Raw genomic sequence first — 18,669 nt, 5'->3', positions numbered from 1 at the left:
ACATGGATGCATACATACGAAGATGAAAATGAAGCTCTAAATTAAGGACAGGAATGAAAAAAAGTAAATTTTTATAAAGCAGTAAAGCTCTAACATTTGTTCTAAACAGCAGTTACATAATAAAAAAAAAATAAAATTCTAACTTCGGATGTTTTAAAATCACCGATAAATGACCTATATGCGCTATTTGCCAATACTTAGCATATACTGAGCCAGGGTTCCTTAACTGAGCAACATTTCAGAATCATCTGGGAAGCTTTTAAAAATAGGCGTATCCAGATTCCTCTCACAGATGTCTTAGGAGAACTTTAAGGAAAGGAAGAGCTACATAATTTGAAAAGATCTCCCCAGTGATTTTTGCCAACACCCCATCAATTTTGAAACTCACCTTAAGGGAGGAAAGCAAGGTAATTCTTCTCAAATATATTTCATCAGAGAAGAAAATAACAGATGTGTCCATTAAAACTACAGGATGAGGGTTTTGTTTTTGTTTTTTAACTTATATCCTCAGAAACTTCAGTTTTCTTAGCTCACATCAAAAATTAACTACCACATTAGCTCATGCTTGAAATTCTTCCAGACAGGAAAGCTTGTCAACAAAATACTATAAAAACCATCCTCCCTCTTATGCGGTAATTAAAGTTTTAATGTGGAGAATCAGATAAAATCACACAGCAATCCTCCACTGCATTAGGACACACTCAATTTTCTTTAACCCGGCACTCTCAAAAGCATTGGCCACTAACATCTTCAAAGGAATTAAGCAAATTAAAAAACTGTAAATGTCAAAAACATTTCTCCCTCTTCTTTGACCAGCCCCCTCTATGCTCCTGCTCGCTCTGTCAGGGTTTCTGGTTCAATTTTTTTTTTTAAGATTTTTAAATTTATTTATTCATGAGAGACAGAGAGAGAGAGAGAGAGGCAGGGACAGAGGCAGAGGGAGAAGCAGGCTCCCTATGGGGAGCCCAATGCAGGACTCGATCCCAGGACCCCGGGATCACGCCCTGAGCCGAAGGCTGAAGCCCAAACACCGAGCCACCCAGATGCTCCATCACTTTGTGATCTCCAATCACTCACATAATTTCCAGGGTAGTAGAATCAAGGCATCAAACATTTGAAGTGAATCTCACGTTCTTAGTTTACTGTCCAAAAATACAAAGAAGTGTCTATTATTCTTATACTATATAATCTTGCTCTGGAGTTATTATTACAAAGTCACAATTCACTGAATGAAGTGTGTAATAGATCTTGGCACTCATTCACATTATTTTTCTGTTCTGTTATTTTTAAATATATTCTAAAAGGACTTTAAAAATATGAGGACCCAGGGGCACCTGGGTGGCTCAGTCAGTTAAGAGTCCAACTCTTGATCTCAGCTCAAGTCATGATCTTGGGGTTGTGAGGTTAAGCCCCGCATCTGGCTTTGCACTGGGTGTGGAGCCTGCTTGGGATTCTCTCTCTCCCTCTGCCCCTCCCCACCATAAAAATAAAATAAACAAAAAATAAAATAAAACATGGTGGTCCATTGACTGGATTTCTTTCTAGTCTGTAAAAAGATAAAAAGGAAAGACATTGAGGGAAAGATAAAACACTTCTGACTAACTTCTAGTGGGGTAGGGGTAGACAATTTGTGTTGATGATTAGTGACCATGAACTTCAGCTCAGTATTTTACAGGACCATATTGACATTAAAAACCCTTATGATTTTTAGAGAGTTTTACATTTTAATTTATTTGTTCATGAAAGACACACAGAAAGAGGCAGAGAGAGAAGCAGGCTCCCCATGGGGAGCCTGATACCAGACACTGGGATTATGCCCGGAGCTGAAGCATATGCTCATCCACTGAGCCAGCCAGGTGTCCTGGCGTAAAAACCCTTATTAAATACCAAATGTGCATTCATTTGATCATCATTCACTAATTTTCTTCCTTCCTTAAACATGTAATAAAAGCTGCTGAAATGTCATTGCTCCCAAGGGTAAGCTCCCCACTATTAGCATTTAAGCTCCAAAGGGAAGTGACTGGGTTTGTTTCGTTTTGCCTGGTTCATAGTAGACGCTCAGTAAATGAGTGAATGATTTGATGAAATATACAAATATACATTTATGTCCTTTCTTTGGGAAATTCACATTAAAATATTCCTGGCAAAATCTGCAATATGATGTTGTAATTATACCAATGCTGAGATTTCCCTTATTTTGGTCAGATTATGTCATCCACTATTCCTAATTTCAAATTTACCGGCTTGCAGGTCATATCCCTCACTTCCCCTTTTGCTCCTGACTCACCATGCCACTGTCTCTAATATTACTCCTGCTTTAACTCTTGATGGTTTCAGTCTAAGTCTGCACATATTCCTTCCTGTACCCTGGCCTCTTCCTTGAACTCTGCTTCTAAAATGATCTTGTTCCCCTTTTTTCTGTCATACCTTAAACTTTGTCATTGCTAATAGACTCCTCTATAATCTCAGCTTTCTGAAACCCATTCCCTGCTCACCACTTCCTGCCTTTTCAGCTCATTCTGCTGCTTCCCCTAGCATTTCTTCCAACCCATCAGGATCTCCAACTAATTGGTTCTACCCTCTCTCTCCCGCTCTTCTTTTTTTTTTTTTTTTTTTAAATATTTTATTTATTTATTCATGAGAGACAGAGAGACAGAGAGAGAAGCAGGCTCCACACAGGGAACCCGACATTGGACTCGATCCCAGGACTCCAGGATCACGCCCTGAGCCAAAGGCAGGCGCTAAACCACTAAGCCACCCAGGGATCCCCTCCCTCTCTTCTTTTATTCAAGTGATCCTATCCTCTGTTTGCAGTTCCTCATCCCCTTGGTGTCCTCTTTGCCTGGGCCCCCAGCTTAAATTCAACCATTAGGATCACTCTGTAGACACATCCTCAGCTCCCATGCCCCTTGTGGCTCCACTAAGGTTGCTCGGCCAATCATGATCCTGCTTAAACCCAACTGTCCATTCGTCCTGCACAGCTGAACTGGAAAAGGAAAAACATACAATCATGCTAACCGGACTCACTTTATTTATTTATTTTTAAAAGATTTTATTTATTTACTCATGAGAAACAAAGAGACAGAGAGGCAGAAACACAGGTGGAGGGAGAAGCAGGCTCCATGCAGGAAGCCCGATGTGGGACTTGATCCCGGGACTCCAGGATCAGAGGATCAGACCCTGGGCTGAAGGCAGTGCTAAACCGCTGAGCCACCTGGGCTGACCCCGGACTCACTTTAAATTCATGATCATGTACCTCAGACAGGGCCTCAATGCCACCCAGCAACCACGCTAAATATACTTTTCTAGGAGACATCCAAGCACAGATGTCTGGGAGTTGGTTGATACAATTAGTTGGCATTTCAGGAGCGTACGTTGGACTCTCCTAAAACATTCTTCATCAACTTCTCCTTCTCAATTGATAGTAATTCCATCCTTCATGTTGCTAGGGTCAAAAAGCCTGTAATGATCCTTGACTCCCCTCTTTCTGTTTTCCTGTACATCTAACCCATCAGAAAGTCTTGCTGGTTCTATCTTCAAAATTATTTAGAATTTGATCCAGATACTTCCTCCACTGCCTTCATCCTGGTTGGCTCCACCATCTTCACTCACCTGAATGACTGCAAAAGCCTCCTAAATGCTGTTTCTCGTTTCTACCTTTGGTTTCCTACATTCTGTTTTTAAAAAAACAGAAAGCTAGAATTTTCCTTTAAAAATATTAAGTAGGGATCCCTGGGTGGCGCAGTGGTTTGGCGCCTGCCTTTGGCCCAGGGCGCGATCCTGGAGACCCGGGATCGAATCCCACGTCGGGCTCTCGGTGCATGGAGCTTGCTTCTCCCTCTGCCTATGTCTCTGCCTCTCTCTCTCTGTGACTATCATAAATAAATAAAAATTAAAAAAAATAAAATAAAAATAAAAATATTAAGTAAAGTCATATCACTCTTCTATAAATAACCCTAATTGTTTTCTCATTTTACATAAAGTAAATATCACATTCTTTAAAACCAGTCCTAGTCTAAAACTAGGACTTTACCGGATCTGTTCTCCTCCACCCTATTACCTCTGTGACTTCACGTCTTATTAATTCAACAGAGAGTTGTTCCAGTACAGCCTCTGGCCTCTTTGCTACTCTGTTTCCAGAGCATGCCAGACATGCTTCTGCCTCTGGGCCTTTGCATTGACTGTATCCCTTTTCTGGAACACTCTTTTGACAGATATCTGCATGCTTTCTGAACCTTCACTTCCTCAAAACATCACCTTCTTATTGAATCCTACTCTAACTACTTTTTTGAAAATTGCACACTACATGCCCTGCACACAGTCTCTTAATCTTCATATCCCACCCTAAATTTTTGCACTCATTCCCCAGATCTGACTCTAACTGTATAATAGGTAGTTGATAAATTCCAATATTGATTTTGAGGAAGAGTTTCTCCCACATTTTAACATCTCTAAATTGGGATATGTTTTATGATTAATGGTGTCTTACAAATGTTGGGTAGAAGTCACAATGTAGTATTCATTGCCTGCAGATGTATGAAATCGGCCCTAAGTGTGTAAGTTGTTGTCACCTCAATTTGTTAAATACACTATTGGTGCTATGGGTGTTGAGCCTAATTGCCATTTTCAAATATTTTCAAAAAGTTTGCACTATGATTTGATATTGAAATGAAAAGTTGTTGTATATGCAGAAATGTACCAAAACAGAGCAGCAGAGTATAAATTTGGTATCAGTGAAGCAAATATTCATTGTCGGAGGAATGACTGTAATTAAATAAATTTTGTTACTGAGATACAAGCAAAAAAATGCCTTTTATATGCCAAGCAATGCAACTCAGGGCTGGAGAATTTGTCAAATCCCTCAGAATGGATAAAATATTTTTTAAAGCCATGATAGACTAACAGGATTGATTCATATGTTGCCCAGAATGATCTTGAGATATTTTGTTATAATGTCATTGTCATAAAATAGTGGTGTGTTTTAGAATTGATGGCATCCTAGATTCAATGAAATGTGACGTGTAAATGTACGTGCATGTGTGTGCATGTGTGTGTGTGTGCGTGTGTGTGTGCATGTCTTGCTAGCTTTCTTGCTTGATTGATGGTATGGTGATTTTTTTTACATGCAATTTCATTTTATTCATTTGTAGTTTAATGAACATGATTCACAGCTTATTGTGGTTGTATTTTTTGGTTGTGATTTTAACTCTTTATGTCCCGACTGAAGGAACTGCGGTCTGAGGTGGAACTGGAAGTGTTAGGAGACACGGAAGGACTCAACCTGTCCTTCACAGCTATCTGTAACAACAGGGCCCTCTTCCCACACCAAAAGAAATGCTCTCACATGAAGGTGGGAGACACAGTAAGTACAGGGTCAGTCAATTGTCGAAAATATGTTCAGGTAAGTAAGAAGTTATCTTATCGCACTGAAGCTGGAATTTTCCTTTCAAGAATTTCAAAAGTGATTTTCAAAAATTTCCTAATAAATGCTTTTGGCAAAGCTGATCCCCATGCCACTTTGTTTTCTCCCATGCATTTTGGTGGGTGGAAGAAGATAATTAGTATTTTCTTTTTCCAGGCTTCATTTAACGTGACTGTGAGTATACCGAACTGTGAGAGAAGAAGCAGGCACATTATCATAAAGCCTGTGGGGCTGGGGGACGCCCTGGAAATACTTGTCAGTCCGGAATGCAACTGTGACTGTCAGAAAGAAGTGGAGGTGAACAGCTCCAAATGCCACAACGGGAACGGGTCCTTCCAGTGTGGGGTGTGTGCCTGCAACCCTGGCCACATGGGTCCTCGCTGCGAGTGTGGGGAGGACACGCTGAGTACAGATTCCTGCAAGGAGGCCCCTGATCACCCCTCGTGCAGTGGAAGAGGGGACTGCTACTGTGGCCAGTGTGTCTGCCACTTGTCTCCCTATGGAAACATTTATGGGCCTTACTGCCAGTGTGATGACTTCTCCTGCGTGAGGCACAAAGGGCTGCTCTGTGGAGGTAGGTGTTGTCTAAATCCACCTCATGCTGTGACTGGGCGGGTATCAAGAGGGGGCTTTGCATCCTTTGTGCCTTCCACAGTTGTCCGGGTAGAGTAGGTGCTTAATAAATAGTTGTTGATCAAGAGAGTGGCTTAATCTTTAGACCTAAGGTAACTGATCTCCTCTTGCATTTTCTCTCTTATGTTCTCTTGGGGTGAGATCTCTGCCAGTGCAACTTCTATCTCCATTGTTAGTTCCCTCAGAGTTCAGTAGGCAAAAAATGGAAATATCTTCTCTTTGGTTATTACCCAGACTCCAAAAAATTGCACGTAATCTGAACTCCATTATCCTCCAGACCTTTCAGCATCAGGCTTCTAGGTGTCTTACCCAACTCTTAAATGCCTGTTCCTTTGGAAAAATGAAAAGCTGGGCTGCTTAAGGAGCATATTGCCAAGGACAAGGGACACAGAAATACGAAATGAACTTTCCGGGCCTTCCTTCATCCCACAAATATTTATTAAACACCTATTATGTGGCAGATACTAGATTAGACACCAGATATAATAAAGATGAATAAGGACATATGAAGGCTATGGAAAAGGTAAGAATGAAGCATTGCTTGGAATTTTTTAAGATGGAGAAAATGTTTAGAAAGCAGAAAAATGTATGTTTTAAAATCCTTTGCAAAACAAAAAACAAAAAAATAAAAAAAAATCCTTTGCATATGGAGAATCACTGTAATTTAAGGATATATTGCATATAGTGTGACTACTATAGAATCATTTTGACATACATCCATATATATAGGTATGATCTATCTGCAGAAGAATTGCAAATGCGTTCATGTTCTTTAAAATGATATAAGTTTGTGTTACAACTGGAATATTAACTAACCGCTGAGTTTAAGCTCCCAGTGTCTCCCTTTTTCTCAGTGTGTGACCAGACAGCTTTTCAAAACAGAAAGCCATTATCTTTAAAGAAAACTAAGAAAGTTATGTTTTCAAACCCCAGTGTCAGGAACATATAAAAGAGACTGATTTTCAGGAAAAAAGGCCTGAGAAGAGAAGCCTCAGAGAATTCCGAGCTCTTTGAAAGCCGTGTGAGGCCCTTGGAAGCACACCTCCATTTCATTTCTTTGCAGCAGCTCTTGCTACCAACAGGTGCCTCTGCCTTCTTTCTTCTCCCCACAGAGTGGAAAATTTAGGGTCTGTCCAGATGGAGACACGTTTCTCTCCCCCTTTCACTTGGAGGTCTATTTCCTTATTTAATGGGTGTGTTTCTAAACCCACATCAGTTCTCTTCTCTTGTAAGAGGTAGGTGGGACACAGCCTGAAGCCAGAGGCTGTCACCATGTCTAGAAAAGAATATGCTTGGCAGATCCCCAGATTGCACCTCTAATAGAAATGTTTTAGCAAAGTATGTGCTCAAAACATTTGAAATTACCTTTCAGAAAAATTCTACCTGTAATCTAACATACTATGATAGCGATCCTACCCTCACCGATATTTCACCCTTTAAATCTTAGATCAAAGAATTCTGGAGCAGTGTAAATTGCTGAACTGTGCTCAGCAGCACAGTTCTTCTGGTTTGTGGATGGTCTTTCGCTTTATTTGGTACCATGCACACAAATGGAAACGAACTCAAAAAGAGTCGACTTGATCTGTGCATTGTAGTTTGGAAGGTCTGACAATAGGGCCTCTCTTTGTATCAGATACAGTGATCCCTAGAGAGATTCTATTTAGGAAACACAGTTATTTCTTCAGTTGGACTCAGAAAACTTCACTAATGCCAACCTCCTTCATATTTGAGGGTACTTTACAATTCTCAATCATTACTGTTTCTCAAAAGCTATTTTGTTTGTAGCAACATCGCAAAGAATGTCACTGTGTTATTAGTTACTTTCTCCTTGAAAGGTTATAAAGGGGAACCTGGGTGACTCCGTTAGTTCAACATCCGACTCTTGATCTCAGCACAGGTCTTGATCTCAGGGTCATGAGTTCATACCCCGAGTTGGGCTCCACACTGGGGGTAGAGCCTACTTAAAAAAAAAGTTTTAAAAGTATAACAAGTATTATTATTCAAATTTAACTAGAAGTATTATTATTCAAATTTAACTAAAAGTTCTGGAGTTCCCACTATGTGCCTGGCATCCTGCTTAGTGCAAGGATAAAAACTGTCCCTGGCCTTGTGAACAGACACTCTGTTGTTTGCAACAGAGGCTTCTACAGCTTCCCTTCTCATGCAGATCTCACTTATTTTACAACTAATTCGCTCTGCAATGTGCCACTTCTCTGAAGGGCTATTACCACAATGTTCTTTTTCATGTACCTTCTTTCATCCATCTGTAAGTACTCACAGATATAGGGCTCCATTGATTTATTCCCTTGCCCAAATTCCATTAGTCTTTTATATTTTGATGCTAAGACACGGGAAACTAACAGGCAAATGACATTACAGAAAATACTTTCTGCCATTATACACTTATACTTATCAGTCAGTGGCATTCCAGAAAGATCTATCCCTTTGAAAAGAGCCTGACAATTTTTTTCTTGATCTTTGGTTATCATCTTGCTTCTACATGACGCCGTTGTGAAGGTTTTATTGTTGTTTTTGTGGTTGTGGTTTTATGAACAGGTACTTTATAATTGGTTACTTGTGAATATCAATTAGCGGTGATACGGTGGATGGTTCTGGAAAGCCCGCAGAAAGAAGGGTTGCTAAATTCTGACAGGAGCTCTTGAAAGAGTTTTCTAAATTTCTGCCAAGTAATTCTTGCATGCAGTGATACACTTGGGCATTCTCAAAGGAAATGCACATTTCACTTGACAATATTTATAAATCATATTAATTTTTCTGAATAAACTTCAATATAGAAGTCTATCCCTATCATGAGAATAAGTTTCCCTTTCTGCTGAGGAAGAAACAAAAGGCAATTGTATTTTAGAGGATAAGTTAGATGAGATATGTCTGCAGCAAGTTTCCAGGCGCTGCCTCCTTCAAGCTGCCTCTGCCCTAGGCTTCTGCAGCTTTGCTCTCCTACCTCTCAGTCTCCCTGGTAAGATTCTTTTTGCACATTTCTTTAAGAGTTATTTATTTGAGAGAGACAGAGAAAGAGAGAGAGCATGAGCAGGAGGAGAAGGAGAAGCAGACTGTCTGCTAAGTAGGGAGCCCGTTATGGGGCTCAATCCTAGGACCCTAGGATCATGACCTGAGCTGGAGGCAGATGCTTAGCCAACTGAGCCACCCAGGCCCCCTTCTCTGATCATATTTTAAGTGCTGATGCTCTTTGGAACTCTTCTCACTCTGCTTCCTCTACATGACTCGACCCACAACAGCTTGGCCTGCCATCTCTCTCTGATGGATCCAAACCTCAAACCTCACTGTCTCTCCTTCTGGACTATATATATATATATATATATATATATATATATATATATATATATCCGCCTACTAAGATGTCCCAGAGGCCCCTGAAAACTCAACAGAGCCAAAAATGAACTCGTTATCTCCCCCACCCAAAGCTGCTCTTCTTCATCTGCTTCAGAACAATCTATTCGTTCAACAATCAAGCCCTACTCTGTGCCAGGCTCTGGGGCTAAGTCAGTGAGCATGAGCTGAGAGCTTCCATCCCTGGTCAGTGACAAGCTGCACCGTCCACCGAGCAGCCCAGGCCACCCCCCCCACCCCAGCAATCATATCCCTCCCTGAATATTCATCCCCCTTTCCTCTCCTTCCCACTGGCCGCTGTTCAGGACCTCAGATCTCCTTGCCTCGTTTGCTACAGCAACCTCCTAACCAGTTCTCCTGTCTCTAGTTTGACCTTCTCTACCGATGCCAGGATATTTCTAGACACGTATCTATTTGTTCAAGTCTCTACTTAAAATTCCATAACTTTCAGGATAACGGTTCTTTCTTTAGCCCATAACGCTTTTCATGATGTGATTTCTGACTTTCTGTTGACCTTTCCAACCCCGCCCTCGCCATCCTGCGCTCCTGCCACAGCTCATCTGCACCTTTGGCTCTGTCTATATGAAACTACTGTGGGTGTTAAGGAGGTTACACGATCACGCACTTCTGTCATTTACCTATGCTTCTCTTCTTGGCTTAAAATGCATGTAGCCCTCTTGTGCCTTCTCTCTGTATTGTCCAAATTCAGCTCAAGCTTCATCTCCTCTGGAAACATCCCCAAATCTCTGGTCTAATTTAGAAACTCTCCCTCTGTGTGCATAACACTTATCACATTGTGGTGTATTTATTACTGGCAGTGTTTATTTGCTTGTCTCCTACTCTAGACTATAAGCTCAATGACCTTATTTAAATTTGTATCTTCATGCCTACTGCAATCCTCGGCACATGATATATGCTCAATTAAAGTTTCTTAAATAAATGAATTTGTTGAGCACTCACTATATGCCTGTAGGACATCTAATTGGTGAATGCAAAGCTAGAAGATTTACACATTATCTCATCCGACCACAGCGACTGTAAGATTTTATTCCCTCTATTTGATAGATGAGGCTTTTATGATCACTCAGCTTGAATGATGTAGAGGTGGGGCATTACCCAGGTCTGCGTTGCATCTCTATCTTATGACACCTTAATTAAAAGCAAAAAAAATTGCGAAAACAATTTAAATACACACACATACACAGAATCACACACACACACACACACACACAAGTTGCTATTATAGGCTTCTGGATTATGTCATTTCATCTGGCTATGAGCTGTCTCTGATATAACACCAGGTAATCAGATTGGTCTTCAGTTAAGAGACCAGATCAAAAAGAGAGAGAGAGAGAGACCAGATCAATAAATATGCACACTTAGCAAAGTTTTTCCATAAAATATATCTACACTCACCGCTCCTCCTCACACGTTCACTTTTTTTCCTCATTTTTCTTCTTCAGTCTTTCTGATGGTATTTAAAAGCAAAGAGAAAAGCAGCCCCCCGCTTGCATCTGAAGTGGCTGCGGCCCTAAGCATCAGGGGCCTAAGCATCATACATTCATTCATACATTCATTTATCTGTTTGTTTTACAGATAACGGCGTGTGTGACTGCGGGGAATGCGTGTGCAGGCCCGGCTGGGCGGGCGAGTACTGCAACTGCACCACCAGCACCGACTCCTGCGGCTCGGAGGACGGGGTGCTCTGCAGCGGGCGAGGGGACTGCGTCTGTGGCAAGTGTGTTTGCACGAACCCCGGAGCCTCCGGCCCGACCTGTGAACGTTGTCCTACCTGTGGCGATCCCTGTAACTCTAAACGGTAATGTCACAACTTCCCTGGGGCGCAGCGGCGCTTATCGCTTTAGGTGGGTTTGTTCTCTGAGCATCCCCCCATATACACAAACCCACCTGTGAACGTCAGCAGTGTCTCACTTGCCTCTTTGTCCTGATTATCCCGGACCACAATGTCACATTTCTGCTGGAGACAAGCCTGGGGAAGCTGAGCTGAGGTCCCACACTGATAACATCGGATGGCCTTTCACTTACAATAGCAGCCGCACATAAGGAATGCCCTGGAGGTAGACTGATGACACCCACATTTGGTGCCTTTTCAGGGGAAACAGATGAGCTTCTTTCTTATTTAGAAGTTTATAGCCTGACCTTGCTGATTCACTCCTATCTATAGCCTCACGGAGGCAAAAAGGCAGAAAGGAGATCTTGACTTTCCATTTCTTCCCACTTCTTTACCACTCATGCTCTTTGGCACCTCTCTTTGGTTGTCATTTTACACAGCTATTGTGTGTTGTGTTTTCTTTTATACCATATGAACAATAACAGCAACAAAACTTTCCTTTGTTTTCCAGTAAAAAACTATTTCTTTGGCTGGTAGCTAACTTCTTCATGGAAGTGGGGGCAACGTTTCTAGGTCAAATGAAGCAAGTCTCCAAATGAACTGTGTTATGACATTGCAGTATATCAAGTATTATGGGGCAAGCATGCTCAAGCAGTTTGTAGTTTCATTGACTCTATACCCAACATGGTGACATTTGCATTTCCTGTGTAAACAAAGTAAAAAAATCAATATTCACCCAGTGGTTCCTCACCTTTCAGGGGTCAAAACTTTTCTGTCACTGGGCCTGGACATATAGCAAGAGAAGTGTGGGGACACGGTTAGACCTATTTGAACGGAATTAAATGTAAAATGTCCTGTCAGGATGTTTCTTCCATTATTTATCTATTTAATCTTCTCGTAAATTTGATGGAATTTAAATCTGGTTTATAAAATATGAAGTTAACAACCAAGGTAGTTTGAATTTGAGGAATCGGTTCATCTCCTTGGTGTTTATGTTAGCTCTGAGATGAGTCCATTCTTCCATTTATTCATTCATACATTCATTTATCAAATAGGTGTTAAGTACGTACCGTTCACTAGAAATCATGGTAGGCCAAGGGCATATAGTGATGACCAAAACAGTTACAGTTCTTGCCATCACAGGTGCTAAGAATCTAGTGGGAAAGACAGACATCATTTAAAGTAATTATAATGGTATCTGAGCTGACAGTTACAGAAAAAGATCCAGAGGGTGCTGTGGAATTATATGGCAGGGCTACCACACTAGCATGGGCAGACATCAGTGAGATGCACAAAGAGGTAGAGGTTTTGAGGGTTTCCACAGTGTCCAGCAGCCCCCCTGCAAAGCCACTCTAAGTAAATATATAACCTAGATAAATGCAATATACTTGCAATGCGAAGGCAATTTCCAGACAAGATTTCTATCCCCACTCCCACATAGATTACTCCTCCTCAGCCCTTTCCACAAAGGAATGCAGAGACTTTCTCTGCAATCGCAAGAGAATTAACCCGTAAGGGTTAGGGAAGGCTTGCCTAGGGCAGTGCAGTTTTGGCTGAGACTGGGGGAGGCCTGCGGCCCAAGTGTGGAAAGAAAATTTCCAGAACTTTAAAGAGTATACATTTGTGTGGCCTGGGGAAGAGAGAGGCAGGATGATGTGTAAGAAAACTTTAGCTGTTCTGGGTTACTCCAAACAGAATCTGATTGTAAAGTGATTTTTCAGCACAAGATTAATTTAGAGTCTGAGTTTTACTTTGCTGTATAGACATCATTAGAGAAGCTAATTCCAGGGCTATGTTCTTAGAAATACACTTTTCTGTAAGTAGTGATTGTTTATTAAAAAGCCTGCATTAATCAGGATCCAAGCTGTAACCTCAGCTTTTGAAGATACCCCTAGAAGGCTTAGATTCATTCAAAATAATCACAGACTAGTGAATCTTGAATAGTCATTCATGACATATATGAAGTCTTGGAATTCTTGTTAAAAACAGACCATTTCTGTTAAGAAATTCAAACTTTGTTTAGTCACTAATCATATTTTAGAACATAAACCTTTCTTATGAAAATGTAAAAACCAAAAACCTAAATCAAATACCAAAATAGGTGTGTCTTGATGTTGGGATTTTTTTGTCAGTTAACCAACCAGAAGCAATCATTATAAATAAATGAGGGTAGTAGCTATTATCAAGACAGGCTCACAAAACACTGATTACTAAATGGAATCAGAATAAAGCAATTTCCTCTTGAACATCACCCAAATATCTTCCTGAAAGCAACAAAAGGCAATGTCCTCTATGAGACACTCCTATAGCATGAATCACAGTAAGCATTAGAGCAATATCCCAGCTGCGTATCTGTTTTCCACCAACACGAACTGATAAACTCTACTGAATAATGTTTACAGGAGCTGCATTGAATGCCACCTGTCTGCAGATGGCCAGGCCCGAGAAGAATGTGTTGACAAATGCAAACTAGCTGGTGCAACCATCAGTGAAGCAGAAGGTTATACTTTGTCTTATTAAGCTTTCTTTTCCTTTACATTGTTCCTGAGAGGCAGAAACGCTGCGAAGGGTTTTTCAGTAGCTCGACCTCATTTGAACCAGGGCATTAGTTCAACGTTAGTTTTTATGAAGGGATGTAAGACTAAAAACATGATGATTTGGGATACAAGCAATTTAAAGTCATAGCTATTCTATTTGACTTCAGCTCTGTTGGCAAGTTCACCTTTGCTTAAAAGTACAATTACAGAGAACTCCAGAATGATATTTTTTAAAATTAGAAAAGAAGAAAAATTTTAAGATAGCTAAATGTTAACCCCTAAACCTAAAATCATCCTCTATTATCTGGTTGGCTTATTTCAAGATAGGACAAGGTGAAGTGTAATATGGGTTTCCCGAGAGGAGCCCTCCCTCCACTCCTCTTCATATGCTTTTACTCCCAACTTTTCAAACACGGGTGTTACACGACCCCCTTAATTCCCTGTTGCTCACTCCCCAAATACAAGAAGGACCTGTTACCTTTAACTGCTAAGCAAATTCTGCTCTTGTTTTCTTTCACCTGTCATTTTAAAATTTAATTACTTAAAATCAGATTCTTTTTAATGGCAAATGTCATCTCAAATATTTAAATAGGTTGTATTTTAGCTGGGAAGACCACTTAAAAAGTACTTTGTGAAGAAGATGACTAGCTCCTCCTAAAGGGATGATCTAGGGGGATTTGTCTTTCCATCATCCTAAATTCTGCATTCTCATGCTGCTTAGGTGCAATTGCTGCTCCACATGCATTAGAGACGTGACCAAGATGTATCTCAGGCAAAGCGCAATAACTAAGACAATTTATGACACTCTAGGATATGTATCTTGAAGAAACAAATAGAATAGAGAAATTAATCCATTTCTGAAGTGGAATAAGTTAGTGGCATTTATATTGTTTTGAAAATTACCTACATTGTTTCAAAATTGAGATTTCTGACTGTGCACAGTTGAATGACCCCGTATGGAGGAGCATGATTAGTGCTCGTAAAACCCCTTGTCTGTACTTTTCTGGTGACTAAAGATAAATATGCCAAATAACATAAATTGGACAAAATGGTGTGTACCTTACACTAATACTGAAAGTAGGATGCGGTAAAAGCACTAAGGAAAGTAGCATCTGTGGACTATTCCACATTAGTAACTAGTTCAAAGTCAAGGCATATCCTCAAGCTTCATTTCACGGCAAACAGTTGAGATATTTACCAAGCGTTTCTAAGAAATGGCTAAAAATTGCAGAAAATGCCCTGCAAATTACTAGAACTCCATTCAGAGGCAGCATAGGAAATCTAATGTGCTGTGGGGAAAAGGAGTAAACCTTGGAAACGTGTCAGTCATGAACAGAGAGTTACTATATTTAAATACACAGTTTTCTAAGTAGATTATCATAAATGCTTGGATCTGAGAGCAATATTTTTTAAACATTTGCATTTTTCTTTTTGTGTAATTGGGTAAATTATCTTCAAAATAGGGGAATACAACCATTTCTAACTCAGAAACACAATAATAACTGGATTTCTAATACCATTTAAAGGACTAACCTTTGTTGAATTTGAGAGAAAAAATATATTTGTCAGCCTAGGAATTAAAAAGTCACTTTTCTAATGACACTTTCTATAAGTTCTATTTCAAGTTACTCACCCACTTAGTTATGTCATTGATCACATCACCTTGAAATTGTCACCACATATTTGCTCTTGAATCGGGTCTTTTATCAGCTCATCTCTCCCCCAACAAGGACATGGAGAGTAAAGGAAAATAGCATAACTATCACCCAAAGACAATGTTCCTCAGATGTGCGGTGGGGACTTGTGTGGGCATTTCTAAAGACATGTGGTCAAACTTTACTCATCCTGAAGGTCATTTTTTTATTTACCCCAACATTCATGTACTCAGAGCATCATTACTCAAAGTGTGTTCTCTGAGACACTAGTTCTGAAAGTGTTAAATGGAAAATAGCACCCATGGTCATATAAATTTTGAACATGGGAAGCTACGCTTTTTGTTTATTTCACCGGATTCTTGGAAAATGCCCATTACATTAAGTGTGCATTGTGAATTTTCAGAAGCAAAAGGAGGAATTAGAATGAGGAAGGATTCCCAAACTTACTTGACCACAGAGCCCGTTTCTTTTCCTTGGGAAAGCCTGAGAATTCCTGACTCATCCCCAGAGCACAGGTCTTAAACACATAGTTGTCATAATTCAGTGGGGCGCGTGGTTTATATTTCTGTATCCTTCCTGGACCTTCCCAGATACCCGCCTCCCAACCTCCATTCTCACATTTCTCCCTTTTTGAAGTATTATTTCATGGAATGCCTGAGATCTTATTCTCACTCTATTATTCTAGGGCAGCACTGCTGGCACTCATAAAGAGGGGAAAAAAGAAAGGTCCATTTCTTAATGAACAACAAAAGAAAACCTTAGCAGCTAATTATGCAAATCTCCAGCCCAAGCTGGACCCTTTCATTGCACATTCAATAATGCCATTTTAATACCCAAACACTACAAAACTGGCTAAATCTAGAGTCATAACCATCATGGAAAGGAGTGGTGAAGTAATTAAAGCAAGAAGGAAGTCATGACTCAAAGGTCATATTAACAGTTCCATTAAAATTTAAATAATCCCAGTGAAGTAAATTAAGCCTCTCTGTACTTCAGTGTAGCTATTTAAAAGAAAATAAAAAAGCAGGATTAGTATTACTGGAAGGAGTATTATAAGCTATCTACATATTTTCTACCTGAGAATAAAATGTTCCAGTAAGTTACTTAAGGGGAACAGGGTGGGTGTGCACTGTCATGGCAGAGAGGACGAAGGAGGGAAAAAAACTCTAACAAGAAAAAGCATATTCTCCAAGACTTCATGAATCCTAGTCCACTGGAGTGGTAGGAGGACATGTGGTAAAGGCCATCTAAAAATACCAAAGTGTGAGTTATATATGTAATGTTATTGCAGGACATAACACACGAAATAACACGAATATCACTAATCAACTATTGCCCAGAGGTCCCAAATGTCATAATCAGGACACCTTATTAAAAGTACTGTTAAACAGCTCACTAAAATACAAGCTCCTGTGCATACCACTGCCCTCTCAAATGAGATACCCAGGATGGCCCCCGGAATCCTTATTTGAAAAAAATCCCAGATGGTTTAGATGTTCATAAATATTTGGGAATGACCAGGTAAGAATGATTTAGAATTAGATTTCCTAATATTCCTATGTAAATAGAAGCCTCTAATGGATTCCAAAGCAATTTCTTCACTTAAGTCTATCATCTGAAATCCTATCCATAATGCTAAATGTTTTACAAGTCCCTTTTTTCATAGATAATACAGACATTCTTCTCGCAGACACTGACATGAGGTTTTTATCTTATAAATTAAATGCAAAAACAACTTAATGCTTTTCTTTCTGTGGCTATGGCATTGTTGAACAAAAAATAGCATATTATTTACTTTTTCTTTGTTAGACTCAAAGGAATACATATAGATTCTGTTTTATTAAAACTGTTTTATTTTTAAGCTCATGAGGAAAGGTATAGGTCTAGCAAGAGTATGTCCAAGATTATCTGGGACAGTCCCAGTTTCAATATTCTGACCCACTGTGTTGTAATACAGTAATATTCGATCATATGTCAAAATTTTAGGTTAAAAGCAAATAGTTGTTCTATTTACAGGTTTCTGAAAAAAAAAATGGTTTCCAAAAAAAGCGTTTGTAACAGTATCATTACAAAGTCTCCAATTTAGAAGATAGGAGAATTTTAAGCAAGTTTGCTTCTTTTTAATTGGAAAAAGGCTAGATAATTTTGGCAGAGGTACCAGACCACTAAAAATTCTGATAAATAGTATTAATGTCTTGGATTGACTATTTTACTATATTTTCAGTTTCTTTGGTGGCATTCATTTTCTGCCTCTTGAATGAGCTCAATAAGAAAACATTTCTATTTGAAAAAGATTTGAGGAAAACTGGATTATGTTGTTTTGTTTTGTTTTGTTTATTAACAAAGAGTCTATACTGAATGGGAGGCAAACTGTCAAATGAGTTCCTTTTAATCTGGGGTTTACTTTCATCCTATTAGTCCCCGAGTGCATAACACTTCAATGTCCATTTCCTGATATTAATTGATATTTACTTTTGTGACAATACATGGCCAACAATCTTGACTGTGGGAAAGGCCCCCTTAGAAGTATCAGTATCATTTTGGGCTGTGTAGTCTTTTTCTGAAATGTAATCTAGGCTTTCTCCCAGATGCTCTCAGCCAAGAGGAACATACAGCCCCCTCATTACCACAATCAGAGCCATTCTACTCCCAAAACAACAAGGTATACCTGCCTTCAAGTACTTTCACTATTGAAATCCTGCCCCCATCAGTTTGATAAGTGCATTAGATGGTCAGTCCTGATTGACCACACCTGGAACTGTTCTTCTGGAACCTGAATAGAAACTAAAACTTCAGGTGGTGGGAAAAAATCCTATGTCTTTTCTATTTCTATTCTGCAGTGTTGAAGTTCCTATTTGCATATTAAAACTTAATACCACTTTGCTTTAAAAATAAACTAATCTCTTTTGGAATCTCATTTAATCTAATGAATGACTCCTTTATCTGCAGATTTTTCAAAGGATAGTTCTGTTCCCTGTTCTCTGCAAGGAGAAAATGAATGTCTTATTACATTCCTAATATCTACAGATAATGAAGGGAAAACCATCATTCACAGCATCAATGAGAAAGGTGGGTGGTATGCCTTCCATTGTCAACGGTAAGTGGTACTACTGCATAGGAGAGGAGGAAAAAACCAGAAAGAGGTTTTGGGTAGGTTTCCAGGAAAGACTTTTCCAGAATTTTGATAGAGGGCTTCTACTT

General features: G+C 39.7%; 1 protein-coding gene across 7 annotated transcripts in view; it reads left to right on the top strand.

Annotated features, from left to right (window-relative positions):
- ITGB6 (integrin subunit beta 6) overlaps positions 1-18,669 on the top strand; it is a 128,898-nt gene that overhangs the window by 96,426 nt on the left and 13,803 nt on the right. For all 7 annotated transcript variants that reach the window (XM_049106313.1, XM_049106318.1, XM_049106314.1 and 4 more), the window contains 5 exons: positions 5,228-5,362; positions 5,579-5,996; positions 11,021-11,243; positions 13,679-13,776; positions 18,418-18,537. In XM_049106313.1, coding sequence (XP_048962270.1) covers positions 5,228-5,362; positions 5,579-5,996; positions 11,021-11,243; positions 13,679-13,776; positions 18,418-18,537 — 994 coding nt within the window. The remainder of the gene's footprint in view (positions 1-5,227; positions 5,363-5,578; positions 5,997-11,020; positions 11,244-13,678; positions 13,777-18,417; positions 18,538-18,669) is intronic.

This window comes from Canis lupus, chromosome 36 (assembly GCF_003254725.2).
Source record: "Canis lupus dingo isolate Sandy chromosome 36, ASM325472v2, whole genome shotgun sequence".
Classification (NCBI taxonomy): Eukaryota; Metazoa; Chordata; class Mammalia; order Carnivora; family Canidae; genus Canis; species Canis lupus.
This window is presented reverse-complemented; position numbering and strand designations above follow the sequence as displayed.